The following is a 24,531-nucleotide window of genomic DNA, read 5'->3' as shown; positions in this document are numbered from 1 at the left end:
TCATCCCTCCTCCCACTGTTCCTCTTCCCCCGAAGCTATCGGTCTGTCCTTCACCCCTGTAGTTTTGTCATTGGGAGAATATTCTACCAGTGGAGTCATACGGTCTTTTGAGAGTGGCTTTCTTTTACTCAGCATAATTCTTTGGGATGCATCCAAATCATTATGTATCAATTGTTCATCAATTGTTATTGCCGGTGAGTATTCCATGGCTGGTGTACTACTTCTGTTTAACCTGTCAGCTCTCCAGGGACATTTGGGTTGTTTACAGTTTGGGATTATTACAAATAAAACTGCAACGAACATTTGTGTACTACCCGTTATTTTGTAAACGTGTTTTCGTTTCTCCGAAAATAATGCCTGGGAGTGAAATTGCTGAGTTGTATGGTGAGTGTGTGTTTTGTTTTTGTTTTTAAAGAAATTAACAGAATCCTTTCTGGAGTGGCCGTGCCATTTTGCATTCACATCAGCTATGCATGAGAGTTCCAGTTTCTCTTCATCATCACCAGCATTTGATAGTGTCATTTTTTATTTTACTTGTTCTAATGTCATTGTGTTCTTCTCCCTTATCACTGGCGGTGAACATTTTTGCATGTGTATAGTCACTGTTTGTATATTTTCACTGATACAATGTCTCTTCATAACTTTTGCCTATTTCCTTTTTTTTCCCTTGGCAATCATGCATTTATTACTATTCCGAAATTTCAACAACCATCTCATTAAGCTTGTCTGTGAAACACTGACCTATGGGGGGGGGTTAGTGTGGGGAGGGAAGGCTACCACTTCCTTCTTCCATGTCTGCAGAGAAAGCTCTTTTGGATGACAATCCCCTTTGCAGGTCTGAGCATAAGCTCATTGATTGTTAATCTTAGCAATAAGTTAGTTAAAAAAAAAAAAAAAAGAACTCATCTTTTTAAAAAAGATTTATTTATTTTGAGAGCACCTATGTGTGCGTTGGCATGCATGTGGGTGGAGGGGCAGAGGCGGAGGCAGAGAAGCTCAAATAGACTCCCCCCTGAGCTCAGAGTCTCAACTTGGGGATTCACTGCAGGACCCTGAGCTCATGACCTGAGCCAAAACTAAAAGTTGAGGCTTAACTGACTGAGCCACCCAGAGGCCCCCAGAAGAAGTCATTTTTAAATGATTTTACTGTCTGTACCATAGTCACATTTAAGTTGGCAGAACCGCCTCCGGACAGACAAGGCAGAGACCTGTTATGCAAGGCAAATTAAACGAAGGTTTTTTAAAGCTTGCGGAGAGAAAAGTGTCATGGTCATACAAAGATGGCTACAGGAGTCTCAGAGGATGGTGCCAGGGCGCGCGTGCGGGCAGGGGTGCTGCAATGGTAGTTGGTGGACGTGTGTTGCCCCGAGGCCACTGTTGTTTCTCAAGGGCAATCTCATGTGCCTGGAAGCAGGTCACTTGAAACCCAGATGTACGTGGAGTGGGGTAAAACTTGCACAGGATAAATTCTACAAGTTCCCTGGGCAAGTTCTACGAATCTCTTCTGTGACAAATGATAGCGGAGTTATGATTCTGCGAAGGGAATCCCATAAATGGACACCAGGGGAATCTTTCCAACCTGTGAAATTCCTAGCCCAAATCAGTAAAGAACTATCCATACCTCGGCAAGTTCAGCTGCTCATGCAAGGACATCTGAATGAAGCAGAGCAGGAAAGACTATCTGAACAGAAGAGTTCTGTGCTTCTCTCCAGCCAGCCCATCAGTGGGCTCCCTCGCCCCTCCAGCCACCCTCCGCTGTGCCAAGTCCTGCTCAGATTTTTCCTGGAGAATCTTTTCCTTCTTCTGTGTTTTCTTTAACCTCTAGAAGTCTTGTTGTCTCTTATCCAGCTCTGTGATGCTACAGGCAAGGGCGTGTCCAGTCTGGGGAAGGTTGTCATGTTCGATGGGGTTTACACGCCTGTTGGTTATCTTAACAGCTTCATCCAAAGTAGCAAAGGAAGTCCGCTTCGAAGCTGCTCCTACTGCTTGGGCATTATTCCTCTTTAATTCAGACGCATGGTCCCCACTTCTGGCTAAACCAGTCAGTTTGTAACTGTCAGTTCCTTCATGGTGATGTTCAAATACAAAGTTATCACCTGTGGCATTATCCTCATGGGAACTTTACTTAGGCTTCACTTACACTGTGGATAACTGTGGGTGCCCAAGCCCCTCGGACTGTGAACGTGGCCTCGGCAAGTAAGGACAGCTTCTCTCTTTACATTTTGATCTCTGCCCTCTTCTTGAGGGTCTGGTGAAACCAGGGTGTTAAGGCATCACATTGTCTTTCTGGGAAGTTTTGACCTGTCTTGCTCCATTTAATCGAGACTTCCAGATGGAATGTGCCATCTGTGAGGGAGAGGTCTCCCCTGGGACTTTGTCCACTTTCTGAAGGTGACTGTTTGGCTCAGGTCTCCTGCAGCCGTCTCAGCCACAGTGCCTTCCTCCAGGAGGAGACTGCTTGTCGTGCCCATCCTCTAATGGGTGTGTGTTCAGTTTTGATGTAAATGCTCATGTTTTGTTAAGTTCGAGACCAACTTCTGTTTACTTGCAGACTCATGGGTAGTCTACTTTTGAATTCAACTGAAGTAAAAGCTAACATTTATTGAACACATACTTTGCATTGGGCACTGTTCTAAGTGACTTACAGGTTGTAGCTCCCTTGAGATATATGTGTGTGTGTGTGTGTGTGTGTGTGTGTATGTGTGTGTATATTATGTATATATATTATTATATATAATGTATTATATATAATGTATATATATTATGTATTATATATATATAATTTTAAAATTTTTATTTGACTAAGAGAGGGCAGCAAGAGAGAGGGAACACAAGCAGGGGGAGTGGGAGAGGAAGAAGCAGGCTTTGCTGAGCAGGGACCCTGATGCAGGGCTGGATCCCAGGACCCTGGGATCATGACCTGAGCTAAAGGCAGACGCTTAATGACTGAGCCACCCAGGCGCCCTTCCCCCCTTGATACATGTTTTCATAAACATCACTATATGTTGTTGTTCTAAATATGAACCATCCTTATAATTTAGTTTGCAAATCTAATTATCAGCATAAAGAAACAGGTTCAGCAATCCAACATTGCCTAGATTCGAACTGGCTAAGTTTTATTTGCGTTTGGTTGATTGAAATAAATCCAAGCTATTGGTGTGATGAGTGTGCTTGAATCATGGGAGCCACTATTCAAGGGAAACAACATTGCTCACATTTTTAAAAGTTACATAGTACACTCGTTTGTATTTGTTTTAAGTAAATACCCGATAGTATTCAATTCAATACATTCTATAGAAGAGATCTCCCAAACTTTAGTCTCACTCCTAAAATAAAGGCCCCCCTTAACCTCCTGACTTTGACCTTGGTGATTGCATGCCTCACTCTTTAACCTTTGGACTCCATGCTTGATGCTTTTCCGTAAAATAACTGTATTTCTTTCTCTGTTCCATCACTCTGGTCTTATGCCATCTTGGGGAAGCTTTGGGACACTGGCATCTGGTTAGACTGGGTAGGCAGAGCTCTATGTGGCTTGCCTACTCTCCCTCTTCCCTCTTCCTGATATCAGGCCCAATCAATTCAAATCTAGGTCTCATCCCTTAATGGGAGGCTGTGCGCAAGTTACCACTTGACTCTGTTTCTTGTAGAAATGGGGTGGTGAGTCCCCTTCTCACAGGGCTGTAGTGAGATTTACATATTTACATATTTACATATTTACACACACACACACACACACACACACACACACACACACAGTCCATCACTGCGTAGTACTCAAATAGTAACTAAATAACTCTGAAAATAAGGCAGCTTTCTGCATTTCCCCCACCTTGGTCTCTGCTCTCAGGTTGTGATGTCCTATCCTCTGCCCCAGCCCCCCTCTCCTATTAGTCGGTAAAGGGGACTCAGACAGAGTGCTCCCCTCCCCTAGGAGCAGAGAATCTCTCATTGGTTGCCATCACCATGGCAACTCACTGTCTCCTCCCTCCACCCCACTCCCTTTCCAGAGCAGCAGATTGTGGAGTTCCAGACTTCTCAGTGCTGGGAGGGAGGAGGAAAGAGAAGCCAGGGGAGAAGGGAGAGGGGAGAGGCTCCCTTGACTGCAAAGCGTCCCCATGGTTCAGGTTCACTTGGATTCCTGATACTGGTCTGGCAGACAGTGTGACCTCTGCTCTCTCTGCACATTCAGGCAACCATTTCGATATCCCTAGGCATTCCTGATTGCCTTTGAATTGGGCCAGTTCGGGACCAGAGGGTCTTGGTTTCTTGGCATGTGGCATACATGATAAGCATGTTATTCCTGCAGAAGAAGGGTTTTCGTCCCGTTGCCTTTGCTGTTTGCTGGGGGTTACATGACCGGACCAGTGAGAGTGAGTTTGGTGGACTCCAAAGGCTGTCAGGGGTCATTCATTATTCTGGTCATCCCCTCCCCCCACCCTGTGGGGTTGCCCAGAGCTGGGCAACTAATGGGTGCTTTCCTTTCCTGGTGAGGGGGGTGGGAGTTGGAAGATAGAAGTCCACATGGGGCCCCTGGAGAGGAGCACAGGGCACTGGACAGTGAGTGGCCAACCAGTGGTTCCCAACTGTGGGGTGCATGCCAAGGCCCAAGAACCTGCTTCCTCCCTGATGTGAGACGCTTGCAGAATAGGTACACAGCATGGCTTCTGCACGCACAGGTGGGGATATGCAGATGCTCTTTGGTGCTCTTGCAATTCAAAAACGATTTAAGAGCATGGGCTGAACAAAGGTGACTTTTGTCTGTTCTCAGTCAGCAGGGCAGTGGAGGTAGAAGGTAAGGGTCAGTGACATTGACTGTGGTAGAATAGACCCTCCCCTGGAAGGCTGAGGGGAGGACATCCTGATACCCGCTACCATGTAGATGAGCCTTGAGGACATGATGCTAAGTGACACAAGCCAGAAAGAAAAGGACAAATACTGTATGAGCCCAATTACATGAGGTAATATATGAGGTAATGAATTTGCTAGAATAGGCACATTCAGTGGAATAAAAAGTAGATTAGAGGTCACCAGGAGCCGGGGGGGGGGAGGAGTTAGTGTTTAATGGGGACAGAGTTTTAATTTGGGAAGATGAAAGAGTTCTGGAGCTGGATGGTGCTGACGGCTGCTCAACATCGTGGATGTGCTTAATGCCATCAACGTGTATGCAGAGAAATGGTTAAAATGGTTAAGTTTTGTGTCATGTGCCTTTTACCACAGTAAAAGAAATCCACCCCCTTCAAAAATGGAGGTGAGGTGAGGCAGAGTGCTGGAGCACGGCCATGGGAGTGTGGGGATGGGAGAAGACATTCAGTGAGGCTTTGAACAGAGAGGCATTCTAGAGAAGGGGTCTTGTTCCACAGGATGCCTGGCCCTGCTACTTCCGGTGGACCAGCAGGCTGAGAAGGTGACATCAGGGGCTCCCTGTCCTCATTTCCTGAGGGAACTAGGGAAGCCACCATGGTTGATCCCACCTCTCCCCTCAGGGGTCCATCTGTTTGAGGAGGTACCTGGGTAGTGATGCTCCTCAGTGTCAGTCATGGTCTTCTTACCTCTGGAAGGTCCAGGGGGAGGGGAGGGTTGGGTGGACTGTGAGGACCCACCAGTGCTAGTCACGTTGCCACAGAAGAGGCGTGGCCAATATCACAGCCAGGTGGCAAGAGGGAAACCCTGCTCTCCTGGGACCCACGTGCCATGCCCTCACGAGCTCCCAGGCCTGGGGTGTCTGCAGCCCCCTTTCTTGCATTCTGAGTCACCGCTCAAACCCACCAGCCCTTCTGACAGAGCTGGAAACAGGCACTGAGCCCTCCAGAAGCTATTTTTAGGGTTCATCTGTTCTTTCTGATTTCTCCTCTAGATTCCATATTTTCCCACCCCCAGATCTGAAAGAGCTAAAGATTCTGGACATCATTCATCATTCCCCCCTCCAGGTGCTCTCCCTCGCTGGACAGCTCAGCTTGCAAGCTGGGCCTTCACCCCCACCTTCCTGTACCACTCCCTCCTTCTCTTCTGGATCCCCACCCTCACCCTGCCCCCCCCCCCCCCCCTACACCCCGGCTCTGGCTCTGTAGGCAGCATGGAAAGCAGGCTATTTGTCTGACATCATCTTCCATTCCCTGGCCTGCTAAGAGTTACTCACTCAGGCAATCCCTGCTCCGCCAGAGACTGTCCAATTGCCAAGCAACCCACTGTCGGCCAATCACCGAGCTCAGAGGTGATGTCATGGCGAGAGCGAGCAGTGGTGCTGATGTGGAGAGAAGCCCAGGGTACCACTAATTGAGGGAGTGAGGAAGGGAGCAGCTCGCTTCGAACAGGACTCCAGGTAAGTAGGAATGAAATGCAAATTATTTGAGGCTTTTCAGACAAAAGAAAAAATTAGCAGCGGCAGAGAGGAGAAGCAAGAGATCTGGCACTATTGTGCTGCCTTTGGTTTCACTCCATCAATTCAACTTTGTCAAATCCTGGGGGAAATGGGGTGATGTGTGAAAAGAATGGGTCTACCCCAGGGGTAAGGGCATGGCTAGAGGCAGTCCTTCTATTCCAGAGCTCAGGAGAGAGAGGGTGGGCGGGAATTGCCAGCGTTTCTTTTGGGTCGGATGTCCATGGTGAGTTTTTTCCTGCATAAAAATGTTCTGTTGCACAGGCAGAATGGTTTTGTTGAGTCTGTCTTCCCCTGAGCTGGCTCTGATGCCCAGACCCGCTTCAAGCTAGCAGCTGCTTTGGGTTTTACATTTCCTTTCTCAGCCACAGTTTTTCTTGGCTCCTTTTCCCCGTGTGTTTCATCCTTTTCTTTCTCCTCTATCTGCACTGGGTTACTTTTTGCTCCTGTATTCTAAGGATACAATGAGATCACCACCTCTTCCTTGCCCCGCCCCGCCCTGAGGTCAACCTGCTCCTACCTGGGCAGGGCCAGCGGGCTGTCAGGCAGCAAACTGCGGGAACCCACAACTGCCACGCCCTGGTCCCCGCTAGTGGCTGAGCCGGCCCCTCCTTGCTCAGCCCACTGCCGTCGCCAGGAGTTTAGGCATTGCTCTCTTCTCATCCAGGGGACCAGGACTAGGGATTTGCTGTCCAGTGGCCAGCTCCGTCCCCACGTGGCGTGCTGTCTTTGTCTCATTCCTCCCAGGAAGATACAGTTAGGTGTGGAGCAGTCCCATTGTCCTGGGGGAAAAAAAATCAAACAAAAACAGGTCCCCTGAACCCCTTGGGAGGAGGTTCAGAAATATTGAGGCAGCCCAGGTCCGAACCCTCTGGGCAGGGATACATCCGTGTCCCAAGACCAAGAGAACACATTGGGAAGGGATGTCCAGCGGTGGACTATTGGAGTTCCGCCGGGTGGGTGGCAGGTTGAGAGGAATGTGGGAGAATCTGTCTCTACTGAGGCTGAGGCCCCCTCTAGGGGGAGGAAACCTCTCCCACAGGCAGGGAGTCAGGGTGCCAGGGGGAATGAGATCATCCTCCAGATGAGGAGATAATCATAGTGCTGGAGCGAGAGGTGAGGAGGCAGAGGGGCAAAGTCTGATTAGCAGCTCCACTGAATGAAGCTAGAGCCTCCAGAGACCCTGCCCTGTCCTCTAGGGCCAGCCAGCACTCTCTCCTCAGCTTGTCCCAAGCCCCCACCTTGCTGCTAGGAAATGTGCTTGCATCCTCCTTAAAATCCACTTACCAGCATTGCCGGAGCACCTGTCAGCAGGTCCCTGTCCTGGGATCACCAGCTCCACCCAGGCCACTCCTGGAATAGATCTGGATTGGACAAGGATCTTTATTGCTAGATGGATCCACCAAAAGCATTGTAGAGAGTGAGCTCCCCACCACCGAGGGCATTCAAGCAGATGTTAGTTGACCATCCACAGGGTAGCTATAGAGATTTCTGCCTTGTGTTGGGGACTGGATCTAGGTTAGTGTTTTTCAAACTGCAGACTGAGATCCAATAGTGTATTGTGAAGTCTGATTTATGGGTTGTAACTGGTATTTTTTTTTCAAATAAAATGAGATAAGTGAGAATGGAAAAAAAGTCAAAACATATTCCATATAATAGAGTAAATATTTTCAATCACGATTTCTTAATTATGTATTTTCAGTTATGTAAATATTTATAAATATAAATAATGTTTATCTTTATAAACATATTTTAGAAATATTACTATAGTTAAAAATAAATAAGCATGTATTTACATATTTATGTTTATAGTTCAGTTATGTGTACACTTCTGTGTATGTATTTGTATCAGTGACTATAGGTATGTATGTCTGTCAGCATTAAGGCAGGTATATCCTGGGTCATGATACAAAAATGCAGTTCTTTGTTGTTGGTCCCAGTAAGAAAAAAACACAAGCTCAGTGACCCTTATGACCTTTTCTAAGACTGTAAGCCTGTGGATAACTCCTACCAGACTATGAATTCTTTAAAAAAATTTTTAATTTTGGTAAAATACACATGACACGAAATTTACCATATTAAACATTTTATGGTATCCAGTCCAGTGGTGTTAACTATATTCACATTGTTGGGCAACCATCACCACCATCCAGCCCCAGAAATTTTTTCATCTCTCCAAACTGAAACTCTGTCCCTGTAAAATACTAACTCTCCATTCCTTCTCCCCCTGCCCTAGCCCCTGGCAACACCCATTCTATTTTCGGTCTCTATGAATTTGATTACTCTAGGTACCTTATGAAATCTTGTAGCTTTTGTGTTTTTATGACTGGCTTCTTTCACTTGGTATAGCGTCCTCAAGATTCATCCATATCATAGACTGTGAACTTCTTGCAAGAACTGTCTTGCTCAAACACATCCCAGTGACCATGTATCAAATAGGTGTCTAACATCCAAGTACTGTGTTAAGTGGAAAACTGTTTCTGTAGGGGGATAGTCCATTCTAAAGGGTATATCAAAAATTGAGAAGTCTGGTCTAATATAGTTCTTCCTGAGCAGAGGGTTGAACAGACACACTATTGGCCAGTGGGGTGGTGGGAGTGTCTTGCAATTTTTTTTGCTTAACATTTAGATTTCACTTTGGCTCAATAAAAGAAATCCCAGGGCCAACCAAGTTTGGCTGCCTTCCCTCATCCATCTAGGCCATTTAAACCACATTTGCCTGATGGGACATAAGTGGGCTGACAGATACGACTTCAAGTAGAGCAATAAAGATTGATAAACTGAGATCTGGAGAGTAAGGTGTGACAGGAAAAAAGGCAGAGAAGGAAGGTAAGAGGAAGGTAAAGCAAGAAGGACAGTGTCTGCATTAAACCAACCATACAGAAAGAACGGGAAAATTCAGATCTGTTTGTACTGTTGATTTTAAATAATGGGATGTTTTCAAAATCAATATCATAATCCAAGAAAAGCTTAATTTTTCCTGAAGTCTTAAGATCTGTTCTGCAGACCCCCTTGATCTCTTTATATTATTTCTCACTTAACTGGAGACTATCATTTGGAGGTACAGAATTTCCAGAGGTTTTGAAATCATAGGTAGGTAGAAATGAGCCATTTATTTGGGGAGGGGGATAGAAATTTGGGGAAAACTATAAAATATTCAAAATGTAATTTTGTATGCTCTGTAGAGAAACAAACTCTATTTCCACCCCCCCTTTTTTTGGCTTGGCTAATAAACACTCTTCATGTATAATTTAATTTGCTTACTAAGTTAGAATTTGTTATATTTAGAGATGTGACAGTCTGGAAAAAGGTTATTTTTTTTCTTTTCTTTCTTTCTTTTTTTTTTTAGGAAGAGTATGGACAAAAAAAAAATATCTTCTGATACTTTAAAAAGCATTTTGCAGGTTTTTACATCTTTAGTTCCACCAGGAAGATAGGCAAATACACAGATAAAGGTCCACTACCCCTGCTTCCCCATACATACCTACACGTCCCCCTTCCTCGCCTATGCTCTCTGGTCTTTTCTATCCATTCAAACTGATGGTTGCCGTGTGTCCATGCCCTTAGGGTCCTTCTTTCAGAGGTAGGTTGTTGGAAGCAAGAAGACATAACAGATGGGAAAGGGTGGAGCTCTGGGATGATTGGCCTAATTTATGGTGGAGAACATGCATCCCGGGAGTTCAGAGAACCAATCAGGGAATGTGAATCCGGAGAAGGGAGCTGAGTGCAGACTACAGGGTGAGAGAGGGGGTGGGGCAGGGTGTAGAGTTCCAGGGGATCGTTTGGGGGTCAATGCCCAGGTAGAAAGCAAGGTTGAAACCGAGAATGAGGAAGCAGGTCATAGATTCCATTAGCTAATAGCACTAACACAACTTACCTGACTGTTGATCCTGGGACAGACGCATCTGTCTTCATCACTTGCCACCAAACAGATAAGTAAGGACTCAATAAATATTCCATGAACCCTGCTTGAAGAATGTATTACCCCAGAAGTAGTCTAGCTAACCAAAACTTTTTATCAAATTAAAGAACTTGGGTACAAAACAGATATGGTATTGATAATGGTGAAAGAAAATACTAGAATTTAGATGGTTTGTCTAATTATTTTTCTTGTCTAATTATTTTCTTTATTGGTGAGGGAGCTGGGGAGAGGGGCAGAGGAAGAGGGAGAGAGAGAGAATCTTCAGGAGGCTCTCACAACCCTGAGATCACAACCTGAGCCAAAATTAAGAGTCAGATGTTGAACTGAGCCACCTGCGTTTCCCGAGTCTTTGTCTAATATAATCAACATATTTATAGAGCTGAATGTGAAATATGTGAAGGCTAAGGAACATGTCTATTAAATTTATCATTATATTACTTCTAAGCACCTTCCTAATGTGATATGTATAGTCAATTCTCAGTAAATATGTGTTGAATAAGTAATTTAAGAAAGAAATCAATAATAGTAATCCAGAACTGAAAATACAGATCCCTGTGACAAAATCAGAAGGTTTGTAGTGAAAGGAAATAAAAGCATGCAAAAGCTCTCATTTTTCACAAAGAAAACCATTAGATACTGTTTTCTTCTTAATATAATAAAACATAGATATAAATGATTTTTAACTTGGAGATTAAAACAAGATGTAAAACTTACAAAGCACTGGGGAAGAATGAAAGAATAAAGAAAACAAGAATAATATTGTAAAAGATGAGAATCTCTCTTGATTGTAGCTAAATGTGGACTGGAAACCTGGCTCTGCCCCTCCTACTTAGTATTGGGAAAGGCACCAACACTCTTGGGCCCTCTGTCTCTTCATCTGAAAAGCGTGGGAAATGAAGATGCTAGAGATCACCATGGCTCCTCCCATCTATGGGCAGAGAGCTTGACCTTTCACATCTCTGCTGATGTGAAAATGATTTAATTGATTACACTTGGTAGGGCGTGTATATGCTTTTGAACAGGACTTTCTGAGGCAATGCCTATTGTAGAAGAGAACTCAGTGGTGAAAACTTTAAGCCCTCGGTCTGCCCATGGTTGGGGTGGGCAAACCTTTGTGCACCCTTCATCCACATGCCCTATGCAGTCATCCACCCTACTTACATTTACACTTGGTCTTGGATATGAGGAAGGACCATGGAACCTTGAAGACATTCGTTCAAATCCCATCTATATCATTTTCTGCTTTCTGCTTGTAAGACTTTGGGCAAATCAAGTCACTTGACTGAATTAGTCATCAGTAAAATGGGTATAATAGACCTATTTTATAGGATTTGGAGAGAATGTAATGATAAAATATATATGCCCAAATTACAACTATCTAGAAATCATGAACATTAGGAAGAAAAAAAAAACTAGAAAGAAATGCCAACAGCAAAAAGCAGCGAGATGACAGGGATTTCTTTTCTGAAATAGGATATTAATATGTTTGTAATTAAAACATTACATATAAAATGTATATATGCACATACATGCACTTGAAAGTGCCTGGTAAACTGCAAAGCACTCCAAAATATTGCTACTGTTGTGACTAGGACTCCGATTACAGGGCTTGTTCCATACTCCATGCTCCCAAGTACTCTGAGTCCAGCATCTCCCACGGTACCGGGTTCTCAATGCCTTGCCCTCCATCCAGCAACCCTGCATGGAAGTCTGTGCCCTGGAATTTTGCTTCCAATATGTTGATTCTTCCTATGTATTAAATGGAAAATACAAGCAGCCCAGAAAGTGCCATCACTGTAGATTATTTGGGGCTGTCATTTTTTTAGACTCAATTTTCCTTCTTTGGCTGGCCTCCCAACATAGCTGTTACAAGGAGGAGGGGCTCCCTAGACTCTGTGCTTGCCAACAGGTGACTCCTCTTTATTTCCTAGAAATACGACAGAAGCTGCATTCCTGAGCCTGTTAGATACTGTCTGGAAGTTGCCTCTGACACTAGTTCCCACCATCTCATCTTCCGGAAGCCCTTAGAAGCAACCCCTGCGGGCGTGGTGATTGGACAACGCTAGCTCTCCAAAGCCAGTCAATCACACGCTATTGCGCTTTACCGCATTGCCTTCTGTGGGTCTCACTGGTCCGGTCTTGGCCTGTGTTCTACTGGCTGCTCCTTCTCCCTTTATAACATGGTCCATGCTATATAATTCTCTGCTGGAGAATTGCCGTGGACCCGCAGGGCATCTGCAAAACTTTCCCAGACTCCAAATTCTCACCCTGGGGACCTGTTTCACGTTTTCATCCCCCAAAACACCTGTGGTCATTTTAGGACCCAGCTGGGGGCTTGGCACAGAATTAAATATTCAATAAGTATCGTGGAAAGAGCCACATTCATGAAAAAATAATTTATATCCCTTTTTTTAATCTCAGATAAGATGTAAAGTTTTCAGTCAAAGTCCTTTGATCGGCACAAAATAACCACAGTTACTGTGCCGAGATAGGATTCCATGACATTTAGGTCACATGTACGGCTGATTTCAGGCACATGCGTAACTTCAACAGGACTAGTAATTGGCATAGACCTAAAAAGCCACCTCCCTGTACCGAACATGTTTAGACGTCCCAGATCAGAGCTCACTGTGTCCATGCCCTGATTCCATGCCAGAGTCCCTCTATTTTCTCCAGACACCCTCACCAGGGACCACTCTAGTCAAACCACTGGCATGTGCATTAACTTTTCACCCTTCAAAAATAGTCCACATAGGATTTGGCATATCCTGAAAGCCGTATGTGGCCATTCCTTGCAGTGACAAATAAAACACAGTCTTACTTGGGGAGTGGGGGTTGTCAGAGGAGCCTCAAGGGGATCAGGCATGCACCTAGTAAATGGTCATGATGATAGAGCATCAGAGAGCTTGGTGTGCATCTCTATGGGCTCCTGGGCATCAACCACATTACAGAACACCTGGGAGCATGGGGTGCCATTTCTGGTCATGTAAAAAGTCCTTTAAATCCCCATCTTTTCATGCAGCTCAGGTGGGCCCCACATGGGTTTTCCCCTCATGTCCTGGTGTGTGGGAGGAGTGAAGGGATCAAGAAGAAGGGTAAGGGTGCTGGAATTCAAAGGTTTGGACCCTGGTCCCATCTCAGGGTGACCTTAGGATCTTTGATCCCCGGGGAGGAGTGTATTAGCACTTTGGAAAGGACAATTGTTGGTTGTGTGGGATGGATATGTGCTGTTCAGTGTTTAGTTTATCCAGCTATTGCCCACTGAAGGCATGGAGCACCTCTAGTCTAGTGACTATCAAATAGTCCCACGTTTATTCCTGGGAGTGAGGCTGACCTAGTTGGGAACTTCTGGTCAGAAATTTACTCCACTCCGCAGCTGATATTCTGATATTCAAGGGGAAAACGGGGGGCTCTGACCTCTTTGTTTTAGACATCTTTCCCCCCACCATGCCACACGAGATCCCCCTTCAGTCAACAGCCTTAATTTCCAGACCTTCTCTCTCAGTCACCGTGTCTGCCAATCAAAACATACTCATTCTGCATCTCGTGTTTTTATGGCCTGGGTCTCTTCTCGTTTGGGTTATTGCTAACCAACTACTTCTACCAATTATGCTAATGGTTCCATCTATCAATAAAAATATGTGATACTTTCTTTTCTATACATAGACTTAGATGCTGGAGCTGGAGTAAATGTATAGATTGGCTTGCAGGAAAACGGTACTGGTTGGGATGCAAACAGTTGAGGGCTTGTTCTAGGTGGGTCCTCGTCACTTTGTGCCTCGTCCTGGCTTCCAAACTTCCTCTCCTTATTTTTTCCCAAGGCTGATGCTGTCAGAAGAATCTTTTTGCTTGAGTAGCAACTAATGACAGAAATGGCTTTAGAATGAACACCCCAGGTCTGCCTTTCCCACTTGTAGGCTTTTGTATCATTAAACTCACTCCGCTGAGCTTCAAGTTCCTTCTTACAAATAACCTCAGAGAACAAATTGGAATAATGCTTGTGAATTTTCTGGTACCAAGCAGGTGTTCATGATGTGGTAGCTATTCCTTTGGCTATTATCATCAGCATCACCATGTTCTCTCTCCTCCTTTAGTCCAAAGATGTCAGCGCCTTCCTGCTGAATAGAATATAAAGAGCAAATGCTTTCCCTAGTCTGCTGGTTCCTCATCTTCTTATTGCTGGTCTACCAGTTGGTCCCAATGAGCCTTGCATGCAGCCCACTGGGCCTTCTCTGTTTCCCATTAAATCCAGTCCACATGCTCACACACTGTCAAGTTCCAAAGCCATGGCAGGCATAGAGGCACCTGCAGAATCTGATTCTTCACATGAAGATTAATTGGGATCATGTAGGTGACAGGAGTCGTAATCTGTGCTCCATGAGTAGAGGGTCTTAATTGTCCTGCCCAGGTCTGGTTGAAGGGCATGGTCCCTCATTCCAGGTACCTACTCCTACATAAGAAGTCCAGCTCAGTCCCCTTTCTTTCTTAGAGTATCCTTCTCTGCCTCACTTCACTTACTTGGACCTCCAGCTTTAGATCCATTACCTAGGTTAAGTCCAATGCCATGCCCTCTCCTGCAAGGGCCCGCTGGCCCAGCCAGTCACCTCATTAATCAACTTGGCTATGAGCCAAAATTGTGTGGAATGGAGCCTTGTGACCAGGGATGGCACATCCAGGCCCTGTTCAGGGACCCACTGGTACAGTCAGGATCAGCTTGGCTCAGAGGAAAGAGGCCCATTGTGCTGCATAGCAAGCGGGGTGGGGCCTGGCAAAAAACACAAAGGCTTCAGGGAGGCGCACTTCAAGGCTAGTCGACCTGGCTTTAAATCTCTGCTTTTATACCTCTCTAACCTCATGACCCCGAGTAAGCCACATAAACCTTCTGGGCCTCTGGTTCCTCATCTGCAAATGGAGATTACAGTCCTTAATTGCCGAGCTGGTGAGGACCAGGGCAGGGACTCTGAAGCAGGGATGTGGGTGGTGGCTACCCTGATGGAAAAGGCAGAGAAAGGGAAATTCACATTCATTAAGTACCTCCTTTTTGCTGGATGCTGTAATATGCTTTTCTCACGTCAATTGTGCAATGTGGTGCAGAATTAAGATGGAGAAAGCAAATTGGACATGTGAGTGACAGCTAGTAAGTGAGATCAAGTCTGAGTCTGACTCTGCATTGGTCTGGTCCTAAAGCTGAGCCTCCTGCCTTCCCCTCCCGCCCCCCGTGGCTCCCCCACTCATCCGCTGCTCATCCATAGCTAGTACAGACCCCAGTTGCCAGAGGGAAAACACCTCATTAAGGAAGGAAAGGGGCTCTACATCAGTCTCAGAGTCCTTCCCCTTGTGAGCTGCAGGCAGTGAAGCTGTTGGCTCACACCAACCTGTGCTGGCACGGTGACCACCGAGGGTGATTGCATTAGTTGGCATTCTCCAGAGAAACAGAACCAATAGGATGCATACAGAAAGAGATTTATTATGATGGATTAGCTCATGTGGTTAGGGAGGCTGAGAAATCCCACAATCAGTCACCTGCAAGCTGGAGACCCAAGAGAGCTGGTGGCGTAATTCCAGTCCAAGTCTGAAGGCCAGAGAACCAGAGCTCTCATATCTGAGGGCTGGAGAAGATGGATGTCCATCTCAAGCAGAGAGAGTGAATTCATTCTTTCTCTACCTTTTGTTCTTTTAAGGCCCTCAACAGATTGGGTGAGGCCCACCCACATTGGGGACAGTCATCTTTTCTCAGCCTATCCACTCAAATGTTAACCTGTCCATGGGACACTTTCACAGACACCTTCAGAAATAATGTTCACCAGTTATCTGGGCATCCCTTAGTCCCGTCAAGTTGATACAAAAATTAACCACCACAGTGACCAAAGATCAAGTGGTCCCCATGATGACTGTTTACCACTGGCTATTCCTCAATTCACTGGCTAGCAGCCTTCAGTAGGGCCCTGTCACCTACTATTTCATCTCTCCCTCCTCCTTCACACTCTCGGGTCCAGCATCAACCACAGACACAGAGCTTTCTCACGCCCCACCCCCACCTTGCTTGTGTTCCTTCCTTGGCACAATGCCCTCCCTGCTTAATTCCAATCATCATTTAAGACTCGGTTCAGGTACTGCTAACACCAGGACCCCTGCCTGGCTCCCCAGGGTCTCCCAGGTGCTGAGTATGAAGCCCCAACTTTGTGCTCCCACAATGATCCTGCATGCTGATTTCCAACTCTGCACCAACCACATTATGATGACATTATTCTATAACAATGTTTTTTTTTTTTCTCTCATAGTCCAGGGTTATGTTAATTGGGGTCAAGGAGTGCTTAAGACAAGAGGTTCTTGGTGGGTAGTGAGTGAGGGGCCATCTGGAGTAGTATTTTGACATCCTCTGTCCAATTCCTTCTGATCTCCTATCAGAACAGGCTGGGCAGGGAGGTCTGAGGGTGGGAATAGGGAGAAATTCAGGATACAGAGTTATTTTTTGAAAACCTCCCAAGTGATTCTGAATTAGGATTTGTCTCTCACCCTAGCCTTTGTTTTGGGCCAGCCATTAAGCTTTACAGAGAGAGAAATGAACACCTCTTGACACATACAGTTTTGGGAAATCTGTGTCTGATACTCAGGGATACTTGAGACTAGAAAGCCAATTATGAAACTATCATTAGTACATGGAAACTGAACTTGACTGTGGTGATGTTGAAGAGAGGATCTGGGTTTGGGAAAGGGAGAGTGGGTGTGTAGAGTTCCTGGTGGTGGGAGCAGACCAGGTGCCTTCTGGGATTCCCTCCCCAATTTTATAAAGAAATTCCGTATGCAAATAACATGTCAGTGGTAGAATACTCTCTTTCTCAGATTTGTGACGGCATCCTGAGTTGGTGACAGACCTACTTTGGGACTTTGAGCCAGATTCAGCCCTCACCATCCAGAAAACATGACCCTCGCTGGTAGGTACAAAAACTCTTTCTGTGATGGGGCACCACAGTATAGGGTATTTCTGTACACACATATATGTACTTACATAGGCACAAAGAAGGATAAAAGACTGACAAGAAGTAGACCTAAGGGTTAAGGAAGTTATCTCTAGAAGATGGGTGGGATCACCATTGAGCTTTTCCTCCTTTTACTCATCTGTGTGTGTTTTTAAGAAGTTTTTACAATGCACATATATTATTTTGCGCTTAATTATGTTTTCAATTTGTAAAAAATGAGAATTTTTTCTCATTGAGAAATGAGAATTTTTTCTCATTGAGAAATGAGAAATGAGGAGGAAAGTGCTTAAGCACTACATTGGGTTTAGCTGAGAACAGAGAGAGTCTGAACATAGTGGAGCTTAAAACCAGAAGCATTGGCCCTAGGGTGGTAGGGGTACAGGCAGGAGCACACGCCAGGGCCAGGGGAGGGGTGGGCTGGACTTCACCGTATCAGCTCTAGCCTGTGACCTCCTGGTTTTCAAATCCACTTCTGACACAAAGAGGCTAGGCAGTGGTGGGGCTACTCCTTCAGCCCTCATGGACACCAGCATGTTTGGCTTTGACCACTGCCCTGGGAAGGTCAGAGAAGACTCACATCCTGACCTTGCCTCTCAGTGAGGGGTAAGACTAGAGTGATGATGGTGTGGCTTCTTTACCTTTCAGAGATGCACTGCTGAGTACCTTGAGTAATATGGAGTGTAGATTTCCTGTATCTTGGAGCAAAGTAAATGAACTATTCTGGCAAATGTGAGGAAAAAGAGAACTAGGTCCAGGGTGCCAGGCAGGGGCAAAGGCACTAGTGCTTGTGTTTTACCTGAAGGCATTTTGCATTCAGTGCTAAGAAGGGAAACAATGCACTGAGGAGAAGATGGGATCATCTGGGTGCTCTGGAAGGCTCAGGTTCTGATAAGATGAACAGAAGTGGACATAACGAACATAGGACACACACGAAAATCCTAAACCAGGCTGCTCAGGGCAAAGGAGGCTGGACCCTCAGCCAAGGCGTAGGTCTGGATGGTTTAGATACCTCTGTGGAGCCTGGTCACCTCTGGGTGCTCGGGTATGCAGAGTCACAAGAAGGCTGACTTCTGAGTCTAGGAGGGGGTCACCATGTTGTCCTACTGGTGTTTCTGCAGCCTACAAAGAGAAGATGAAGGAGCTTCCACTGGTATCCTTGTTCTGCTCCTGTTTTCTGGCCGATCCCCTGAATAAATCATCCTATAAATATGAAGGTAAGTGAGGGCCGCCGCTGAGAGAATAACTTGTGGAGGGTGTCTGGGCTCGTATCCATGAATACCACACTCCTGTCCCAGTTTCATGAAACTCTCCTTCCCATGTCACATTCTCTTTCCCAGAGCAAGTAAAACCTCCACAGCTTATTCTGAGGGTCTAAACACCATGAGAGGGCAGGTGTGGGGCTGCTACTGGGGGATTAGACAGCAGGTGAAAATCTGAATCAGACCCTCTGCAGAGCAATCTTGATCTTAGCTTTTCTTCCTTCATTTAACAAATGGATGCTGTGGAGGATACAGAAGTGAAGCAGACAGAGATTCTACTCTTGGAGAGCACCTAGAATAGAAGACAAGATGCAGTATGAATCACTAGATTCCACGGTTGACAGGCCTCCTCTGGGAATGGTGGAGAATGTTCTGAGAGTCCAGAAGTAGAGAGAGGGCTTCTACCTGCAGTCACCCAATGAGGGTAACCATGCTGACAAGGACCTGTGACAGGTTCCAAGACACTGGCAAGAAGCACTGAATGGCCATGTTCTGACCAGAGAGGGGCAGGGAACAGGACACCTTTTAATTTTCCAGGGATTAAAAGGAAGGGACAGATTTGTTCTGGAAATGAGAGATGAGAGTGCTTGGGTTACCTGAGATTGTTCTTTCTGTCTAGGCTGGTGTGGGAGACAGTGTAGGAGGAAAGATCAAAGCCAGCGGAAAGACAGTGCTGACTGGAGAGAAAGAAGAGAGCAGGGTAGGAGGGAGCAGGGGAGAGGTGGCAACAGGCTGAGCCATCAGATTGGTAGTGGGACAAGGAGTGGGGTGGTGGGTGGTGGGCAAATACACCACTGTTGGCCACCACTGAGGACAATTTGAGCAAGAGCTCAAGTATGGGAGAAGCCTTGTGGCAAAAGCAAAATCATTTGCTATAGCCATTATTAGAAGCCACAAACTCTGGGGCACCTACTCTTGGAGCCTGGGCCCTTGCTGTGGCTACCAATTCCTTGAGCCCCATTGAAGCCCACTGACTATTAGGTACCAGGTTCAGGGCCAACCCAGAACCCTGGTCATTGATTTGCATTGGGGACCCCAGATCTCCCATATATGTATGCATGTGTGCATGCTTTTGGAGGGCCAATCTAGTCTACAGAGAGTAAGTAGCACGTTTCTTGCTCTCTTCAGCAGATACAGTGGACCTGAACTGGTGTGTAATTTCTGACATGGAAGTCATCGAACTGAACAAATGTACCTCGGGCCAGTCCTTTGAAGTCATCCTGAAGCCACCCTCCTTTGATGGGGTTCCCGAGTTCAATGCCTCCTTACCCAGGCGGCGAGACCCATCACTGGAAGAGATCCAGAAGAAACTAGAAGCAGCTGAGGAACGAAGGAAGGTAAGTGCCGTCCTTTCTTTCTTCCAACTCAGCATGACAGGAGGGAGCTGGACAAGATAAGAGGTGGCTCTGAGCTGGGGTCAGGTCACCACCAACCTACAAATATTTAAGTAGCACCTCCTATATACAGGGAAGATTATGAGGAACCATTGAGGGAAACAAAGAAGTAAAGGTCCCTGGTCTCTAGGAGCTTACAGCTTGGTTAGAGGGGTAAGGCATTGCATGACTATGTCCATGAGGTGCACACTAACAGGAGGAAGACATTGACAAACACTAAAGATTCCTATAAAGGCTAGACAATCAAGGAAAGGGCTCCTTAACTGGGGGAAGGTGAAGGTCATGGTGTTGTATTCTTTCATCCCTTTGTGTGCCCTCTGTTTCCTAGTGATTCTTATGTCCCAACTCCGGTGCCATCTTTATGTAAGCTTTCCATCTTTGAAGCAGAAAATAATCTTCTTTCACTTGGATTTAATGGCATTTCCTTTCTACCTTTTAAGGCATATGTCACATGCTAGTCTGGATTAGAGTCATACACACACACACACACACACACACACACACACACATATCTCCTCTATGAGACTTTTTTTCTTTCCCAAGTTGCTAGGATAGTACTTGGCGTATGGTATATAGTCACCTAATATTGGTGAATCAATGAAGGAAGGAGGGAGTGAATGAAGGCATTGAGGAAAATCAAAAAACAAACAACAACAACAACTGAGGGAATGGTGGGAGAATCCAGAAAGTGTCCTTGTTTCTTGCCAATGGGACAGGGACCAGGCTCAGGGAGGTATGTGTTCTGGGTATAGAACTCTTACGTTTTGGTGGTGAAAACACACCGTGGCATGTTCACCTTCAAGGGTCTCTTTCTCCCTTTGTGCTGCCTCAGTATCAGGAAGCTGAGCTCCTGAAGCACCTGGCAGAGAAACGAGAACATGAGCGAGAGGTGATCCAAAAAGCCATTGAGGAAAACAACAACTTCATCAAGATGGCTAAGGAGAAACTGGCTCAGAAGATGGAATCGAATAAGGAGAACCGGGAGGCCCACCTTGCTGCCATGTTGGAACGGCTGCAAGAGAAGGTAAGTGTTCTTTGTGAGAGAGGAGACTCCTGGAACACTCTCTTCCTTCCAAGGCAAGTATAAAGGACCTACATATTATTTCAGGTAGCAAACAGCCTCAGGTAGGAAAGGGGGTATTTCTGTTAGGCTGGATCTTTACAGAGTTTCAAGGGATGTTTTGGGAAGTCATAGGTAAGAAACATGAGCTGAGCTCTGGAATTCCTTGGGGGATATTATGCGCAGTTACACAATTGAAATTTCTCATTGTCTTAGGGAGATTAGACCTCTTATCTCTAGAGAAAGCCTGCCTAATGCAAGAGAGTAAGGATGAACTAGCCGTTGTACATTCCTGGCTTCATCCTTGAATAGACCGATTCAATTTAATGAAAGATGATGACTTGGGCTCTTGGCTCTAAGCCAAGGACTTGATAAGCTGAGTTGACCATTGAGCAGGAAACATGATTCTCTCCAAAACTCTTGATTGGGACTGAGTGAGTCACGGTTCTTTCCAATATTCTGCCCTTTGTCAATAAACCTAATGGTGTCACCTACATAAGAGAAACGTGAGAGACTGGGATTGGTCCCACGTGTCAGCAGAATAACAGCCCGTTCTGCTGAGAACACGTTGGCCTCATTTCCTGAGTCTCAAGGCTGCCCCAGTTTCTCCTGCAGCTCCTGGGAGAGCTCCAGCTCTGTGTTTTATTTCCAGGAGCCGCCTGCTGCGCGGTGACTCCCGGGACCCGATCGGTGGCCTCGTCCCATGGTGAGCAGCGTGGTCCCCACTCCTTCCTGCCCATCCACCTAGAGTCTCAGGCACTTGGCAACAGTTGCTAGAAAGACTGGTTTCTTTACAGGGGATCTGAATGTTGCATAGACCTTGCAGCTAGCCAGCATGTGGCAGCCCTTTCACTCTCACACTCTGCCCTAATAGGGGCAGTAAGGCCTCCACCAAGTATCATATGGGAGGGAAGTGATCTGGGTCTCACTTCAGTCTTCCCCAGTTGTTGATGGATGGCTAGGAACAAACTCTTGCAAGAAAAAAGAAAAAAATCTGGGATTGCCATAAAGTGGGGGATGGGCACTCAGGACAAACCCAGAAGAAATACTAGAGGCTAGAGCCACGATATGGTATTTTAAAAAATGGCAAAAACAGTTTTACTTCTTCCTACTCCCATCCTAACAACAAATCCATGAAGTAAGCAGAACAACGTTATCCTTATTTAATTGATGGGGAAACTATGTCAGAGAAGGTCGAATAACTTGGCCAGGGTCACACAGCCCTTAAGCAGTGCAGCTGGGACTAGAACCCAATTCTCTGGCTGTGTAATCCAGGGGACTCTTTCAACCCTGTTTCAGGGGGACCAGCCTACAATGGTCCCATTAGCCTTTTGCCAGAGAGGGGACAATCAGAGACCAAAGAAAACCCAGAAATCTAGAGTTGGTACTTCTTCACCAAGTACCAAGTGAAGAAGTACCTCCTTACCTGAATGGAGGTCAATTCCAAGGCGAAGAGTTTGAGATATGCCCCCCATCTGAAGTAATAGCTATGGAGGTGGAGTAAGACTCAAAGAAGCAAGATGTTAGAGTCAGAATCTGAGTGGGCATCACTCCTTGGGGACTGTGACCCTTGGGCATCGAGGAAGGTGGGAGGTGTGGTAACAGATAGGTATGTGGCTTCTGCCTGCTCCAAGTCAATGTTTTCTGTGTCAGTATCTGCATGGGTCACTGACCATCCACATCAGATTCACCGGGTATAGAGTTTAAAACTACAGATCCTTGGGAGCCTACTGGTCTACCATCACTGGCTCTCTAGGGATGGTTCCTGAGGATCCAGCAGTTTAACCAATTCCCTAGATTTTGCTGATAATGCATAGCAAGGTTTAGAAACATTATCCTAGACACACCACTACCCACACTCTGCCCAGGGCAGTGGAAAGTTCTAGGGTCTTCTCAGGGATGGATTCATGGTTTTCAGTCTATCCTGGGCTCCTGGTCTGCCTCAGTAGGCCTACTCCAGGCTGACTTTTGATATCTGAATATGATGCTATTTGGGTGATTGCCAGGGTCTGGCAGAGATGATATTTATCAAGCACCTGCTGAGTGCAAAGTACCATAGGGGGAACTGGGAAATATAAAGGAGAAAAAGGCGTGCTCCCTGCCTCCAGGGAAGTCACCATCCAATAGAGGACCTAGACAGATGCACAATGAGCAGTGATGTAAGGCAGACCATAATGTGTCCTAGAGGGGAAAGCTAAAATCACAGAATTCTGGAGGTAAAAAGAACTTCTGGTTTAGGCCCTGTCTTTAAACACCAGAGAGCCAAGTTCTGACTGATGAAGTGGTTGGTCAAGGTCACACAGCTGATGGGTCTTTGAGGTCAGATCCCATCTTTTGGTTTGATTATGCTGTCCGGCGAAGACGGTTCTCATACACCACTTATGAGAGAGTCCACTTTTTGGAGTTGGGTGACATTTCCAAAAGTTCCCCAGTCAATTTATATTTAAGAGCCCTCATCTTTCACCATGGGGCTGAAGAAAACAACTGAGGGGATGGACAGAAGTGAAAGCAGCGGTCACGCTGCAAGTGTGTGTAGGGGACATTTGTAATGAGGCCTGTCTGTTCCACCTGCTCCTCCGGTGTAGCTGCACTGAGCTGCTCCTTACAATAAGTCAACCCATGCACTCAGTGCAAGCCCAGGAGGGCCAGGTGAAGGAGGGGGAGGCTGGTGGAGTCTGAGGTTGCTGTGAGGTGGGTCCCCCTGGGGAGGTTGGCCCCAGTCAATGAGCTCCCTGGGGCCGCACCAGTCAGCTCACTCACCTGCCTCCTACCAGTCTTGCCCCTTCTCAGGACATCTTTGCAGACCTTCCTCATCACTTCCTGCAGCTGCAATTCTTACTTTGGGTTCTCTTGCCCCTCGGCTTCCTTTTTATCCCTGGGGAAGCCTGTGTGACCTGCCCTTTTCACTCCCTTCCTTCTCAGGACAAGCACGCAGAGGAGGTGCGGAAAAACAAGGAGCTGAAGGAAGAGGCCTCCAGGTAAAGCCCAGAGGCCAAAGAAGTTTCCAGAACAGCCGGACAGCTCCAGCAGCTCCGCAGTTCCCAAGGCAGCCTCGTCCGCCGTCGGCTGCTCTCCCAGCACTGGGGTTTGGGGGGAGGGGGGTGGCCAGGGGTGTTTCCTCTGCTTTTGGTGTTTGTACATGTAAAGAATTGACCAGTGAAGCCATCCTATTTGTTTCTGGGGAACAATGATGGGGTGGGAGAGGGGAGAGAAGGAGAGAATTTGGGAAAGGAGGTAGAGAAGAACTCATGGACATTGCAACCCTGCCCACCGCAGACTCAGGTCAAGTCCTTGGCTTTTCTTCACAGTGAACATCCAGGCACCCTGTCGAGGGAAGCTACAAATGGGGCAGTAGAAGTACCAAGTGAAGGGTGGGGTCTTGGGTGACGGTGTGGCTGCAGGGCATGGAAGGAGAAGCCCAGGGAGTGGGTGGGGGGCCCGGAGGTCTTGCTTCCGCCCTGCAACAGGTGGGATGAGGTCTGAGTGTGTGTGTGTGTATTAACCATCATCTTTTGATCATCATGACCAATGAAATATTTA

General features: G+C 46.3%; 1 protein-coding gene and 1 pseudogene across 4 annotated transcripts; one reads left to right on the top strand and one right to left on the bottom strand.

Annotated features, from left to right (window-relative positions):
- Window positions 1-1,677: 1,677 nt before the first annotated feature.
- LOC123391564 lies at window positions 1,678-7,669 on the bottom strand (annotated as a pseudogene).
- On the top strand, window positions 6,198-24,531 carry STMN4 (stathmin 4). Of its 4 annotated transcripts, XM_004775095.3 has the most exons (8): window positions 6,198-6,319; window positions 17,142-17,233; window positions 18,397-18,492; window positions 19,157-19,237; window positions 19,666-19,874; window positions 20,764-20,955; window positions 21,644-21,697; window positions 23,914-24,531. In XM_004775095.3, exons 2-7 carry the CDS (start codon window positions 17,221-17,223, stop codon window positions 21,662-21,664), a joined length of 612 nt encoding a protein of 203 aa, XP_004775152.1. In that variant the 5' UTR covers window positions 6,198-6,319; window positions 17,142-17,220; the 3' UTR covers window positions 21,665-21,697; window positions 23,914-24,531. The 4 variants fall into 4 exon arrangements, with proteins under 4 accessions (XP_004775152.1, XP_012902624.1, XP_004775150.1 ...); XM_013047170.2 differs by lacking the exon at window positions 19,157-19,237; XM_004775093.3 differs by lacking the exon at window positions 21,644-21,697.

This window comes from Mustela putorius, unplaced genomic scaffold, assembly GCF_011764305.1.
Source record: "Mustela putorius furo isolate JIRA1106 unplaced genomic scaffold, ASM1176430v1.1 tig00000242_pilon_pilon_pilon, whole genome shotgun sequence".
Lineage (NCBI taxonomy): Eukaryota > Metazoa > Chordata > Mammalia > Carnivora > Mustelidae > Mustela > Mustela putorius.
The sequence above is the reverse complement of the archived record's forward strand: the minus strand, read 5'-3'. Positions and strand labels throughout refer to the sequence as shown.